The 13546-nt window shown below is 48.3% G+C and overlaps 1 protein-coding gene across 1 annotated transcript in view; it reads right to left on the reverse strand.

The window, feature by feature from the left end:
• The window catches only part of lrpprc (leucine-rich pentatricopeptide repeat containing), a 55250-nt gene that overhangs the window by 31331 nt on the left and 10373 nt on the right, over nucleotides 1–13546 (reverse strand). The window contains exons 12-23 of the mRNA XM_086172719.1: nucleotides 11945–12063; nucleotides 11777–11867; nucleotides 11083–11152; nucleotides 8561–8588; nucleotides 7990–8047; nucleotides 6889–6995; nucleotides 6476–6553; nucleotides 6305–6376; nucleotides 5925–6038; nucleotides 5700–5830; nucleotides 5346–5431; nucleotides 1–150 (exon numbers count right to left, since the gene is read on the reverse strand). The exon at nucleotides 1–150 is cut by the window's left edge and continues 58 nt beyond it. Of these exons, the coding sequence (XP_086028845.1) occupies nucleotides 1–150; nucleotides 5346–5431; nucleotides 5700–5830; nucleotides 5925–6038; nucleotides 6305–6376; nucleotides 6476–6553; nucleotides 6889–6995; nucleotides 7990–8047; nucleotides 8561–8588; nucleotides 11083–11152; nucleotides 11777–11867; nucleotides 11945–12063 (1104 nt within the window). The remainder of the gene's footprint in view (nucleotides 151–5345; nucleotides 5432–5699; nucleotides 5831–5924; nucleotides 6039–6304; nucleotides 6377–6475; nucleotides 6554–6888; nucleotides 6996–7989; nucleotides 8048–8560; nucleotides 8589–11082; nucleotides 11153–11776; nucleotides 11868–11944; nucleotides 12064–13546) is intronic.

Raw genomic sequence — 13546 nt, forward strand, 5'->3', positions numbered from 1 at the left:
CGAGGGTGAAGATGGTCTCCTGCAGGCGGCGTATCACGGGGGCGCCGCCCTTGGACACCATGGCGTTGAGTATGTGGAAGAGCATGGTGACGCTGGTGTCGCTCATCGCCACCTCCTTCTCGCGCATCTCCTTCAGGACGTCCACGGCCTCTGCGGGGGCGAACCAAAGAAAGCGGAATAGGAAACGGGGGGAAACAGGACAAGGAGAGGGTGCGGAAAAGAGCTCGGCGGAGCGAAGAGCCGGGTGTGCGAACGCGATAAAAGGCCCCTTTAGCTAATTCCATGTGGGGAAAACAAACCCATATTAAAACAGCATTTTGCGCCCAGCGGGGATGCAAATCCTACCCTGTATAATGCCAACTCTGCGCTAATTGCTACTTGCGGTTTTCTAAACGAGACTACAATTACCGGACCCCTACAATGAAGGCCGGCTTTTTGCCTCGGCCATGTGGAAGGCACTTGGTGGGGATAAATTATAGGTATGTGGCGACGGGGGGGAGGGGGGGGCGCCGGCGAGACCCCGGGGAAAGCGGGCCGAGGGGGTGGATCGGTTTGGTCGAGTCCAGCCGGTAATGGAGGGCTTTTTAACGGGCCACATGCCCATCTGGCCAAGACTAGGGGCTAAATGGCGAACAGTGTGTATTATCACGGTAAGATAATTAAGATGCATTTACTGCCTATTTAGGCAGCTGCTAATGGGTTGACAGCGATACAGCCGCTCTCCACCACGGATACTAATCTATACCACATAATCGGGGGGGGGGGGGGCTGAATAATGCAGCCGACGTTGATGGCGAGGATTCGGCTTAAAAACTTCCTGTGAGTTGAGAGAGACGCGGACAAAGTAGGCACGCAAAGCGCGTAAAAGTTGCTGCGAGCAAATACGGGTATAATGACTTCTGTGGAACTGTTTTTTTGTTTATGTTTTTTTTTTTTTTTTTTAAAACAGCACCCTCAAACAAGAGGGCTGCTCTCTTACACACACATACACACACACACACACACACACACACACACGGCTGAAGGACAGGGCCACTGGTGAGTGCTTTGGCATTCTAATTTCAGTCTGTCGCTCCATCTCTCCACCTCTCTGTGCCAGTTGTTATGGTGATGGCAACCAAAGGCTGTCATGGATTTAATGGGACGGGAGAAAATAAGAGGAGGGAAGGGCTAGAGAGTTTGGGGGGGGGGGGGGGGCTGGCAACGTTGGAGACGAAGCCGAATGTTTGGTTGGGGTAAAAAGAGAGGAGGATGGAGTATGTCAGAGGTGTAAGTTTGTTTAGTTGGCAGGATGAGCGGCGAGCTAAAGTGGGGAAAATAGAAAAGGTTAGTCGGCCATGATGTCAAAGCACTGGACATTCAGAAGGCTCCGGCGTCTGTGTACGCTTACTACAACTGCGAGTACTTCACTTCACCACTAATAGGCGAGAAACAATAAGATTGTAAGAAAAAAAAATGTACAAAAAAGTCAATGACAAAAAAAAAAAAAAAGATTTTAAATAACTCAGGATATAAAGTGTGGACAATCCAAGACTGATGGATGGATGGATGGAGAGATGACTTATGAATACCCGGGGGGAAATTAAATCATCTTAATATTTGTGCAATATCATCAAAAAAATTGAGAATATCATCTCAAATTTCAAATGACATTCATATTCTAAAAAAAAGAATACAACTAAATAATTATTCCCGATTGCACGCTCATGCTCTGTTGAGCACACCATTTCACCATCTGACCGGGACACGACCAGTCAGGGGTTTCTGATTAATAATCAGAAATGTTATGCAAATAATACAGATTGTATTTGCGAGTAAAAAAACAAGGAAAAAAAAACAAAACAAAAAAAAAAACCACGACAAACTTTGCAAAGACAGCTAAGTGAGTGCCATAAACTCTGTCCTGAGTGATGGGCTACTTTACCTTGATTTATAAGTTTCGTGAAATGATTCAAGTGCTTGAAATCAGTTCCAGCCTTCCAGTTTTGTTACGTAAGAAAAATTGACTTCGTTAAAAACAAAAAATGTATAAACATAATAATACGTAGTAAAAGAGAATGTAAAGAAATGAAGTAAGTGTATGTAACTGCGGTAGCGGAGGAGGTCAGGGGAGTTTTTTATTTGGTGCTCTATCCTTCACATAATGGCTGCACACTTAATGCTACAATGTGTTATTAAATGTAACTTGCACACTTTAGGGCTAAACATTTACGGATGGAGTGAAGCCAATCTTCTTTTTTAAAACCAACTCTTCAGACGACTCATCTGTTGACGCTGTAGTCCGCTGCACCAAGTCCCCATAGTCGTCACACCTCACTCATGTTTTTCCATTAGCGACGCCCACTTCGGTGTCAAACGCTCATCCCGTATGCTCCTAACTCGGATCTCGGCTTGTATCATCGAGCAAAAAAATCTGACTGCCCGATGTTTCAAACTCGTAAAGTTGATGCGATCGTAATGAGCCAAAGAGCCAATGAACGCGCCCCTCTCATGGGTGTTTTTTGGGGGACAGGCAGAGCTGATACTCCCGGCGTCACAGTGTTTAGGACACGGCATTGAAGCTGACCTTCGGAAAATGAAATACCAATCTGCCTAACATGTGCGTGATATCGCTCTTCAGTTGCAGATGAATTCCACAATCATGGCATCAGACGTGTCTGTGGCCGACACGGCCTTGACCTTAGCTAATAAGCACGTCGCCAAGGCCCGGTGAACGGTAACGAGTCAGATTTTCACAAAGCGCAGCTGAGATTGCCTTTGCAGGGCTTTAAAAAAAAAAAAAAGGAATTGAGGTAACGGCGACCACCGCCACAGTTTTGGTTGCAGAATAAGAACAATAATAGGGAGTCGGGTAGGTTCATGAAAAAACCTGATTGAAGGAGTGGCCGGAAACACGCGGAGGAAACAATGGCGACCTGGGAAAATAAAAACAAAAAACTAATGAAACGACCTGTTGTTGAGCGTGAACGGTCTGTTCATCAGCTCGGATGCGATTTATTCCCGCTCTCTGACTCTGTGTCTCTCTCCATGTCTTCCTCCCTCCCTTCTTCTATCCATACCTCTCCATCACCCCCTGACAGACCCGCTAATCACTGAGACCAATGGCTCGGAGATGATCCGCCCAAATGGAGCTGCGCCGGCTAGCATTGCTCCGTCCACCGTCCAAACCCCCACCCCCCGCTCTCCCTCCATCCAGCCGTTTTGCCAGTATGCATATCCATTAGCTCAGCCGAGCATCGTGGCCAGCAAAGCGAGCCAAAGCAGACACACACACACACACACACACACACACACACACACACACACCAAGAGATGGAGAGGCAGACAGACCAGGTAAACAAACATCACACGCCCAATGGTTCATCTAATGCTCCATGACTTGACTGCATGTGATGTTTCTTATGAAACACACACACACACACACACACACACACACACACACACGCACGCACGCACAGACACACACACCAGGCACCTAAGGCAAGTCGGAGACCTGAGGCCGGAACAAGTTGTGTTTACCAAAAGTGGAAGGATGGACGGATGGAGGTCATAGAGATGCTGGGCGATAGGAGGGGTGTATTTAAAAAAAATGGAGGGAGGCAGAGGAGGGAGTAAAGGGGGTGTTCAACCTCCTGGGGGAAGCAGGGATAGTTGAATGGGTTGTGAACACTATTATAAACTTTTGTAACTTTGACTGAGACCTGAGAAGTTTTGGGGAAAGAGAGGATACTCAAAATGAGGGGTTTTTAGTTGGGGGCCGGATTCGGGGTGATTTTATTTGCGCATTCGAAACGAACCCAACTCAAATGAGCCGATTTGTAAAAAAAAAAAAAAAAAAAACGACAACTCTGCCCTCGCGGATGCACGAGCCAGCCGGCGTGTTTGTGAAATACAAGGGTGCTTGGACGCGTCCCTTTGGAGATCATAAACAGGGGGTCAGTCGGACGGAGGGGGGGGGAGACGCTGTGAAGGATCACACGAGGAGAGGTGGAAGGAGAGAAGGACTGAGACGTTGGCGTGGCGGGTTTTTGGAAGGCTTTGTTGCAAAAGAGCGGGATCGGAGGGGGGGGGGGGAACAAAGCCATTAGAAAGGGATGAAAATAAAGCGGGGTGCCAGGAGATATGAGCTTCAGCTGGGCCTGGTGGGCGCCGGGAGCCGGGCTGACCGGCGTCTGGGTGGAGAAAGGCTAACATCAAGGTTAGCCATGTGTGCTAATGTGGATGACAAGCGCACCCCCACCTCCCCCGCCACCCCAAATGCACACTCCGGCTAATGGCAAATGCGTTAGCGCGGCCTATACACAATCTAACGTACACAGACGGGCGCACCGACTGCCGTGCCCAACAAATGCCTTTTGCTTGAATTCACATGCAAATGTGTGTCCGAGTGTGCGCATGTGTCTGTGTGTGTGTGTGTGTGTGTGTGTGTGCGCGATGCCCGAGCACTTCGGCGGACATGATCCGCCATTAGCATCAAGGCAGATTTCAATAATTCTGGAAAACTACACACAGTCCTGTAATTTTCCCCCCCGTCTCTCATTTCTCACTGATGCGGGACGTGTGTGTGTGTGTGTGTGTGTGTGTGTGTGTGAGGGAGAATGACACGCTTCCAGACAAGACCGGCGGTGAGAGAGAGAGGGGGTCAGATAGAGAGATGCAGGAAAAGACGGCGGGCAAGGGAAGAGAGAGACGAGGGGAGGAGAGGAGCGGCACGGACAGACAAGGGAAACATTTTGGCTGTCACTGTATGCAAAAAGCAGCTGATGGTAATTGGGTCTTCGATGGGCTGAGGGAAACCCACCGTAGCATTCCGAAAATGGCCGGCTAATGTGGCTTGAGGGAGGGAGAAAAGATGGATTGTGACAAGAACTGGCGCGCAAGTACACACACACACACACACATTTGCAAGTCCTTTCAGTTCAAGCCCGATCTGTGGCGATCCAGCTTACTGTGAGTGGTGGGAGTGGGGGGTTCAGAGGGACTCAAAGCTGACGGGATTAGTCGGTTAATCGATAAGAAAATGAGCATCAACAAGTTGGAGAAATAATAACGGCATTGTGAGTGTCTTCTTGACGGAGCCTTAAGGGCAAGCGCGTCCTTTTTTTTGGCAGGGAGGGGGTTCTGAGGAGTCTCCATGTGGACATTTTGGTAACAAGAAAACGGAAAGTAGCTGTTTCGTTACGCTAACTTCTAATGGTGAATATGCTTGCAGGGGTTTTGGTGGCACGGAGGCTTCGGCCCTTACGCTCTGCGGTCGTCATGGGTTCCGGAGGGAGGTTTGACGTCACCGACGTCATTTGCAGATGAACAAAGCAATGTGACATGGAGGCTCGAGGAGGACTTACCCTCCACCATGCCATTCTTGACGAGGGCCTTGACCAGGATGAGGTATTTGCTGGCGTCCAGGACGACCGACGAGTCCTTCCGGCTCCTGCGGAGCGAGAGACGCGTTTGGGGATTAATGTATTCCGCTCAAAGTGACGTGACTCATCCGGAGGAACTTCTGCAGGCCCGACGCGGGGTCGCGCCATGAGTGCGAGCGCGGAAACGCGGGATGAAGCGCCGAGCGTTTCGTGTGTTTTAGCCAGTTGACAGGGCGGCCGGACTCCGCATTAGCGTCTCCCCTAATACCACTCAAGTTAAACTTTAATGGCGCGTCGCGGCGGGTACAATATTCCGGCGTCGGGCGCCACACTCACATCTCTCTCTTCAGGTTGAGCGCCTCCTCCACGTTGTCGTGGCGACAGCACAGGTTGATGAGGATGGCGTAGACGCCGGCCGTCAGATCGTTCTCGTGCTGCCGCTTCAACTCCAGGGCCCGCTCCAGATTCTGATCGGACAGCGACTTTCACATTTTATCATCGCGTTTTTTTTACGCAAATTTGAATATTCACAGAGGTTATCGGACAGGAGCGGGAACTCGCCTCCTCCACAGAGAGGGCCTGGATGATCTGCTTGAGGGTGGAGCTGAACGGTTTATTCTCGGCTTTCAGTTCGGCCAGCTTCTTCTCCAGGGCCAGAATCCTGCCCTCACCTCCCTGACAAACCGAAAAAACGAGGGGCGAGTTGTGGTCGGTAGAAATAGAGGAGATGTTTAAGGGTAAGGGAAAGTGGTCAAATTGTTGGGAAAAATGCACATAAAAACTGTACAGCATCATCTCCAGTGCACAACGGGTGACTGTGCTGCGAGATTGAACCATTTGTCTAGAATAAATAAACAAAAGAAAAAAAGTTGTTGGTGTGGATAAACCCTTAGTGTGTTGATGTACCTGCAGCCGAACATTGAAAAGAAAACTTCACTTACCGCTGCTAGGGGACCGTCTGACACCGCGGCGATGGACAACCCCTGTTTGGAGTCCACTAAAGCAATGACATCCTGGCAAGACACACACACACACACACACACACACAGATTTGACATCTAATGTGTCTTGCATGCCGGGTCGGGGCGGAAGAAGCTGGACTCCGGCCGTACCTTGATGAGCTCCGGGACGTGGCACGACTCCAGCAGGTTCTTGATGCCTCTGTAGATGTTTCCAGAGATGGTTATGTTCTAAGTAAAAAAGAAGACAAAAGATTCGTAATTGACAATAACGTAATATTATAACGATTATAAATTATACTCAATGGTTCTCAACTTCCCACATGTAGACGTTTACGTCTCACTTGGGCTGTGACCTTTGACCCCAGGCGTGTGAAGCCAGGATTAATCATGGGTAACATGTCTGTCTGAAGAATTTCCCCAGAAATGGAACGCCGGGGTGGGGCGGTGAGTAATCAGATTATGGACTGGCATTGGCGTGGGCTTGCCAGAGGAATGGACATCAAGTGTATGTGAGTGTGTGTGTGTGTGTGTGTGTGTGTGTGTGTGTGTGTGTGTGTGTGTACCTGGGTGCGTAGCTGGCTAAAGTAGTTCCGAAGTTTGTCCTCCTGAGCCTGAACCTCCTTCTCTGGCATGCTGTCGATCAGATTGTACAAGAAGAAGGATACCGTGTCTGGATGGGGATGACACACACACACACACACACACACACAGACACACACACAGAGTGAGGGTTGGCTGGGGAATAAATTTCATTTGCCACCATGTCAGTCAGAGCATCCATTTGTGCATTTATACATTTTTTTTTCTGTAACCTCCGCAAAGTGTGTGTCTGCGTTGTGCTGACGGAAGCTGCTTCGAGGCCGGGGTGTGAGGGAGTGTGTGACGGCTGGTACTGACAGCCTCCCCCAACTTCCCACTCACACACACACACACACACACTTACTCGCAGATGTCGTCTAACGGGATGTGGCATGGATAACAGTCTCCATCGCTCCCACCAGCACACACGCACACACACATACACACACACACCAGTTTCAGCACTGGGGACTCTCCCTGACACACACACTGACACGGAGCGACATTAACGCTTCACAAACACACAATGTCTTAGCCGAGACATTACACGGCTTTTACACACTGCCTGACAGCGGCACACAAACAAACACACACACACACACACACAGACACACACACACACACACACACACACACACACACACACACACACACACACAGTCTCAACACTAACAACTCAGCGCTGCGTCAGCTCTGTTTCCAGACGGGGAGAGAGCAGGTCAACTCACACACACACCCTTCACAAACAAACACACGCACACACACACGTGCAAGCAGGGACAGAAACATATACAGGCTTCATGTCAAGAAGTGAAACACTCAGTGGTGTAACGCAATCGAGACAGCGGTCGAACACATAAACACACCTACACACACACACACACACACACACACACACAGAAAGCAATTTCAACTTGTGTGTCGGAACACTAGTATAATACAAATGATAGATGAACAGGTTGGTAAGTAGCTACGCACACACATTCACAAAGAGACACACACACACACACACACACACACACACACACACACACACACACACACACACAGACCAATCCAACATTGTGAGTTAAAAAAGGTCCTACCGGCAGGTTTACTGTTCTCCCTGCTGTAACGCTCGTCTTTATACAGGAGATCCGTTATCTGGAGGACATAGAATACGAGAGGTGTGTGTTAGAGGTCGCCGCGTGTGCGAATATCATCAGTTGATAAATCCAAACAAGCCTGTAATTTTTGGGCAAAACTTAATGGAATACTTAAAAACTATAAATAATAATAAAACATAAAATAAGGCAAACATAAACACACATTAAAAACAGACAAGAAAAAAAATAACATGTTATAAGTGCCTTATTGTTGATTAATTATATATTGTCTTCCATAACAAAAAAAAAAATTTTTTTAAATAGAAAAATAAAATATGTCTATTGCAACCCTAACAACTCTAACAGACGCAGCAATTCCACTGCGGGGATCCAACATGGCTTCATCTAGCAGAGGAGCAAATGCAACAAAATGCATTTACCTTAACAACAATAATCATTTATCTACATTCGGAAAAGCCCCGGATTTATATATTTGTTTCTCCTCGACGACCATTGCCAAATTGTTCTTCGCCCACCTCCACACACACACACACAGACGTGCAGCACTCACCTTCACCATGCTCTCCACGTCGGCGGACCTGCAGGGGGCAGTAGAGGACAAGGCATGAACGCTCGCTCGATGCGGCGGATCGAGGGGGGCAACGGGGTCAAGGGGGCGGCAGCTCGGTCGGAGGTTAATGTGCGGCGTGCTTAAAAGTGAGGCCGCCATTCACTTTTTAGGATCACAAAATACAAAAAGATGTGTTCATAATGGAAAAGTCGTTAAAAACAAACAAAAAAAAAAAAAAAACGCACACCATCACGGTTGATTAATATATCTTTCTGCTGCTTTTATGTGAGAAATCATTGAATTTTTCTTTTCCTCTCCAAATTTAACATTATTGGTATTTTTTTCCCTCAGCAGTTGCACTTTCTCAGCATATTTTGAATTCTGTAATCGATAAAACATCAACGTTTGAGGTCTGCTGCTGATTTTTTTTTTTTTTTTTTTTTTTCCCCCACCGGGCAGCACATTGAGGCTCGCGCGTGCGGCCCGTCGCACCGAACGCCGCTGTGTTACCATGGCGACGCAAGCGGCCGCGTCGTACGATGCACCCCTGGCGAGACGAGAGTCTGACACTTTCAATCCCGCAGTACAAGGGAGGCGAGACAGCAGCACAAAAGCCCGGGAAACCACAAAAGACAAGTACTGGCGCACAAACTCCCGCGCATGCACACACACACACACACACGCACACATACAGCCTAAATGATGACAAAGTGTGACACTTGCGGTGCTGTCAGCGAGTCGGTGGAGAGGAGACGGAGACAGAAGGGGAGGAAGAAGAGGTCTTTAATGATTAAATTATCCCTTGACCTTGTATTTGACAGGGGCAGGTCCCCGACTCGCGGTGACACCATGCTGCGCACGCGCGCACGTGCACCTCCCATGTGACAAGACCAATTATGAGCCTGTCAGGGAACCTAAGGGTCAAAATAAGTGTGTGTAGGTGCATGTCTGCGTGTGTGTTAATGCACTGCGAGCAGAGCAGCAGAGGAAGAGGAACTCCGCAAACTAAAGTTCCAACAATGTGCACTTTTTTCCTCCGTGCCTTCATATTTGGAGAAAAGCACATTTCAAGGACAATGTTTTTGACATGAACGATACTGTTTTTAATTTTCTGATTTCTTACGTACCCTCCCTCGACAATTATTTATCTTTACTATTATTTTGTATTTTCCTTTAATTTTCTTGCAAATTTTTAGGCAATTCTTTATTGATTTTCAGGGATTCTTTTAAGCAAAAGAAAAGAAACAACTTGAAAATCTAGATTTAATCGGACTAGGCAGATGTCTGTATATACACACACACACACACACACACAGAGCGATATATATATATATATATATATATACACACACGCACACACACACACACACACATACTGTGTATAAATATATTTGTATGTTTTTTTTTTTTTTTTTTGAACATAAGACACTGCCCAGCCGGTTTAGACATACTATGCAGAAGTAAAATGGGTCACCATTTTGCTTTTCAGTCATGTTCGAAAAGAGGTCACGTTCCGTTATCGTTGCCATGTAGCGCAGGTTTTGTGTGTAATGTAGTTTTGATAGGTTTTTCATTTAGAGGTGCATTGTGATAATTGCGTTTGTGTTCTAGTGTTTTGTATGGTTCACTATTCAAATTTTGTTCATGTAAAAAAAATCCAAGGGATGACAGTTGAAAATTAGCAATAGCTATAAACTCTGCATTCCTTGATATGAAACTAAGTTCAACTAATTCTATTTTAAATACAAAAAAAAAAAATTCCATCCATCCATTTAAATTATTTCTTGAAATAAAAAAACGCTCTCCTGTGATTTCCTCGCTGAAATCATCCTCAGCCTCTGCCTGGGAGGCGAGCCCGGGGAGAAACTCCACTCTTTAGCGTTTTTCATTTTAAAGCGGGAGAAAGAACTTTGGTCCCCGCAGACAGGTCAGCACTTTTCCCTTCCACTCACCTCCAGCTCCACTCGGGGGGTGTGTGTGTGTGTGTGTGGGGGGGGGGGGGGGGGGGGGGGGGTCTGCCACTGTGTGCGAGTGTGTGTGCAATATTAAAAACTGTAAATATTCATAAATGTCCAGTCAACAGAAGCCCAGGAGTCACAGTCTAGTCCTGAGGCTGAGTGTGTGTGTGTGTGTGTTTATAGAGTGCAAGCAGGAGACACAGAGACCAGTACAGCGGTCTGGGTACGAGGGGCATCGGTGGGCATCTGCTTATTTACATATCTCCCACGGTGCTTTGGGGCAAGAGCTGAGGGATGATGGCCTCCATATGCATGAGGCGGCCGCGTATAAACGTGTGTGTGTGTGTGTGTGTGTGTGTGTGTGTGTGTGTGTGGTTGGGTGGTGTTTTTCCCTGCAGCTGCCCACGCACTCCCACGCTGGAGATGGTGTGATCGGTTGCACATGTCACATGCTGAGCATATGCCCGGCCAAAATGCTCGTCTCCGGCAACGGGGGTGACAACATGTGTCTGTGTGTGTGTGTGTGTGTGCGTGCGTTCATACGCGCGAGATAAATCAACTCACTTTCTAAAGCCCATGATGAGGCTGCTGCGGAAAACGCCGAGGTCGACCGCAGGGTTCGAGGGATCAGACACTAGAAAGAGAGAAACAGACGCGGCTTATTAGCTGATATCATTGGAAATCCTCGGGAACGCAGAATCCAGATTAACTGACAAAAACATCAAGCTGGAATGTCTTTGGGGGTCCGGATCGTGTTGGAAAACACAGGAGATTAAAAAAAAAAAAACAGTGAGGCGTCCTCACATAGGGGTTAAGGGCGGGCGGGTGGGGGCCGGCGTCCACCGGGGCGCACTGAATTACATAAAGAGGACACGGAGCGACGTATGTGAAAATGAGTGGTGGATGTTTTGAGACGGAGACGCGGCCAAAGACAAAACAGGAAGAGGCATCCATTATTGAACGGGCCTCGCCATCCCGCTTCTCTGCCGCTTGGAGGCGCACCCCCCCCCCCCCCCCAGCCCCCCGCCACTCTTTACATATTCACACAGACTAATCTCTTAAAAGGCCTGATGAGCACAGGCGAGTAAGTGGGCAAATGCCTGTGAGTGTGTGTGTGTGTGTGTATTTTAGCGCTAGGCCAATTAGCCCCCAGGCGTAGCAGCAGTTTTCATAATGATGAGTGCTGAAGATGCAGTAGTGCTGTCTTCAGCATGAGTATGTGTGTGTGTGTGTGTCTCTTTCAGTAAAACACACTTACGTAGGGCGTAAAGTTCGGCCAGGTTGTTGATGGCCGCCGATCGAAGCTCCGAGGATATGAAACCGTCAGATTCCAGGGAGATGCCAGCCTCCTGGGCAGGGGGGGAATAAATAATTTTAACACACAGGAAACACACACACACGCGCGCGCGCCACACACTCATGTTACCTTGAGAGTTGCCCGGGCCGTTTCTACGTCGGGGAAGACGGGAAGGATGTAGTTGGACAAAGTGTCGAGATCGGGGGTGACCTCCAGCTCCTGCATGCCCTTCATCACCTCCACCACACCTGCAACACGCGCAGAGCGGGTAAGGTCATGTGCACGCACGCACGCACGCACGCACGCACACACGCACATGCAAGTTGACAGTCAGCAGCATGAAAATGGGCATTAGGTCAAAGGTGCTTAAACAGACTATTTATTAAAGTTGCATATTTGAAATGTCTGGATCAATGGGAGGAGGGGTTATCAAAAGTATTTTAGAAATACTTCTTAATATACTTCTCTGACAGTTGGCTCATCGGTTTGGACCAAAACAAAAAAACGAATAACTGAATAAATAATTTTTTTTTTTTTTTTTTTTAAATCCTCATCTTTCTTGCACTTTGACTTTCAAGCCTGTAGCTGTGGTGGAAACATAGGTCTAAGGAGAAAAAGCTGTCTTGCATGCACTCACACACACACACACACACCCACACACACACACTTCCCCTTGGCCCTCGGGTCAGAGTGGCTAAGAACCCTCCAAACACACGCGTGCTACATGAGCAAAATGCTAATGGACGCCACCTCGCACACAATTGGCCTGAAGTGGACTCTGGCGGCGTCAACCTGCTCTCCAGCGGAGCCCCGAGGTCCTGCCCCGGGGTCGAGGTGGTTTTTGTGTGTGTGCATGTGGGGGTCACATGCATATGGAACAGCCACTCAAACTCTCAGTGTGCACACAAGTGTCTGGCGTGTTTTGTGCAAAAAAAAATACAGAAAGCAGCGCAGCGGCACTTTGCATATGTCTGGGAGCGTGGCCCGCCAAGATGGAGGGCGCCGCAAGCTCATGCACATGCTGGTGCATGAGCACATCCACATGTGTGTGTGTAGGTGTGTGTGTTGCTTTTTGCTTCAGTGACAGAAATATCAATGCGTCTATACGCTAAATCGGGCTTAATCCACTGTATGGAGTTCTCCCGCGTAGCCTTCAGAAAACTAGCCAAAGTGCTTTGACTTGACACACCTTAAGATGTGGTGTGTTTACGCTCCCGCTCAAGTTTGTGGACACACACGCACGTGTGTGTGTGTGTGTGTGTGTGTACGTGTGTCTAAATCCTCCAGGGATGTGTGTTCACCTGGCAGACTCTCTTTAGCTGAATTAAAGATGAGCCTCGGGCTTTTATATGCCATTAAAACCTGCGCCTGCATTACCCCAGGTAGGGCTACCTGAACCACTTCCCCCCCTCCATCCATCCATCCATCCATCTATCCATCCATCCGCCCAGCTAGCTTTCCCCTCCGTCCATATCACTCATTCATCAACCCCTCTCACTATCTATCCGGCCTGCTTTCAAGAAAAAGCAAACGGGCGATCTTCCTCTTTCTTCTCAATGGAGTCTCCGTCCATTCTTGCCTCCCTAATCGCTTTCATCCGGCCCGTTTTTATGAAAGGGCCGGGAGAGAACCCACTTTTTCCTGCTGAATAATCCATAATCAATTTTCCCCGTGCCAGACGGATAAGAAACAAGTGAATGGAAGGCCGGATGGGAGGAGGGGGGGGGGGGG

Source organism: Fistularia commersonii, chromosome 2, assembly GCF_037954325.1.
Source record: "Fistularia commersonii isolate RoL2024-O1a breed Wild chromosome 2, RoL_Fcom_v1.0, whole genome shotgun sequence".
Taxonomy (NCBI): domain Eukaryota; kingdom Metazoa; phylum Chordata; class Actinopteri; order Syngnathiformes; family Fistulariidae; genus Fistularia; species Fistularia commersonii.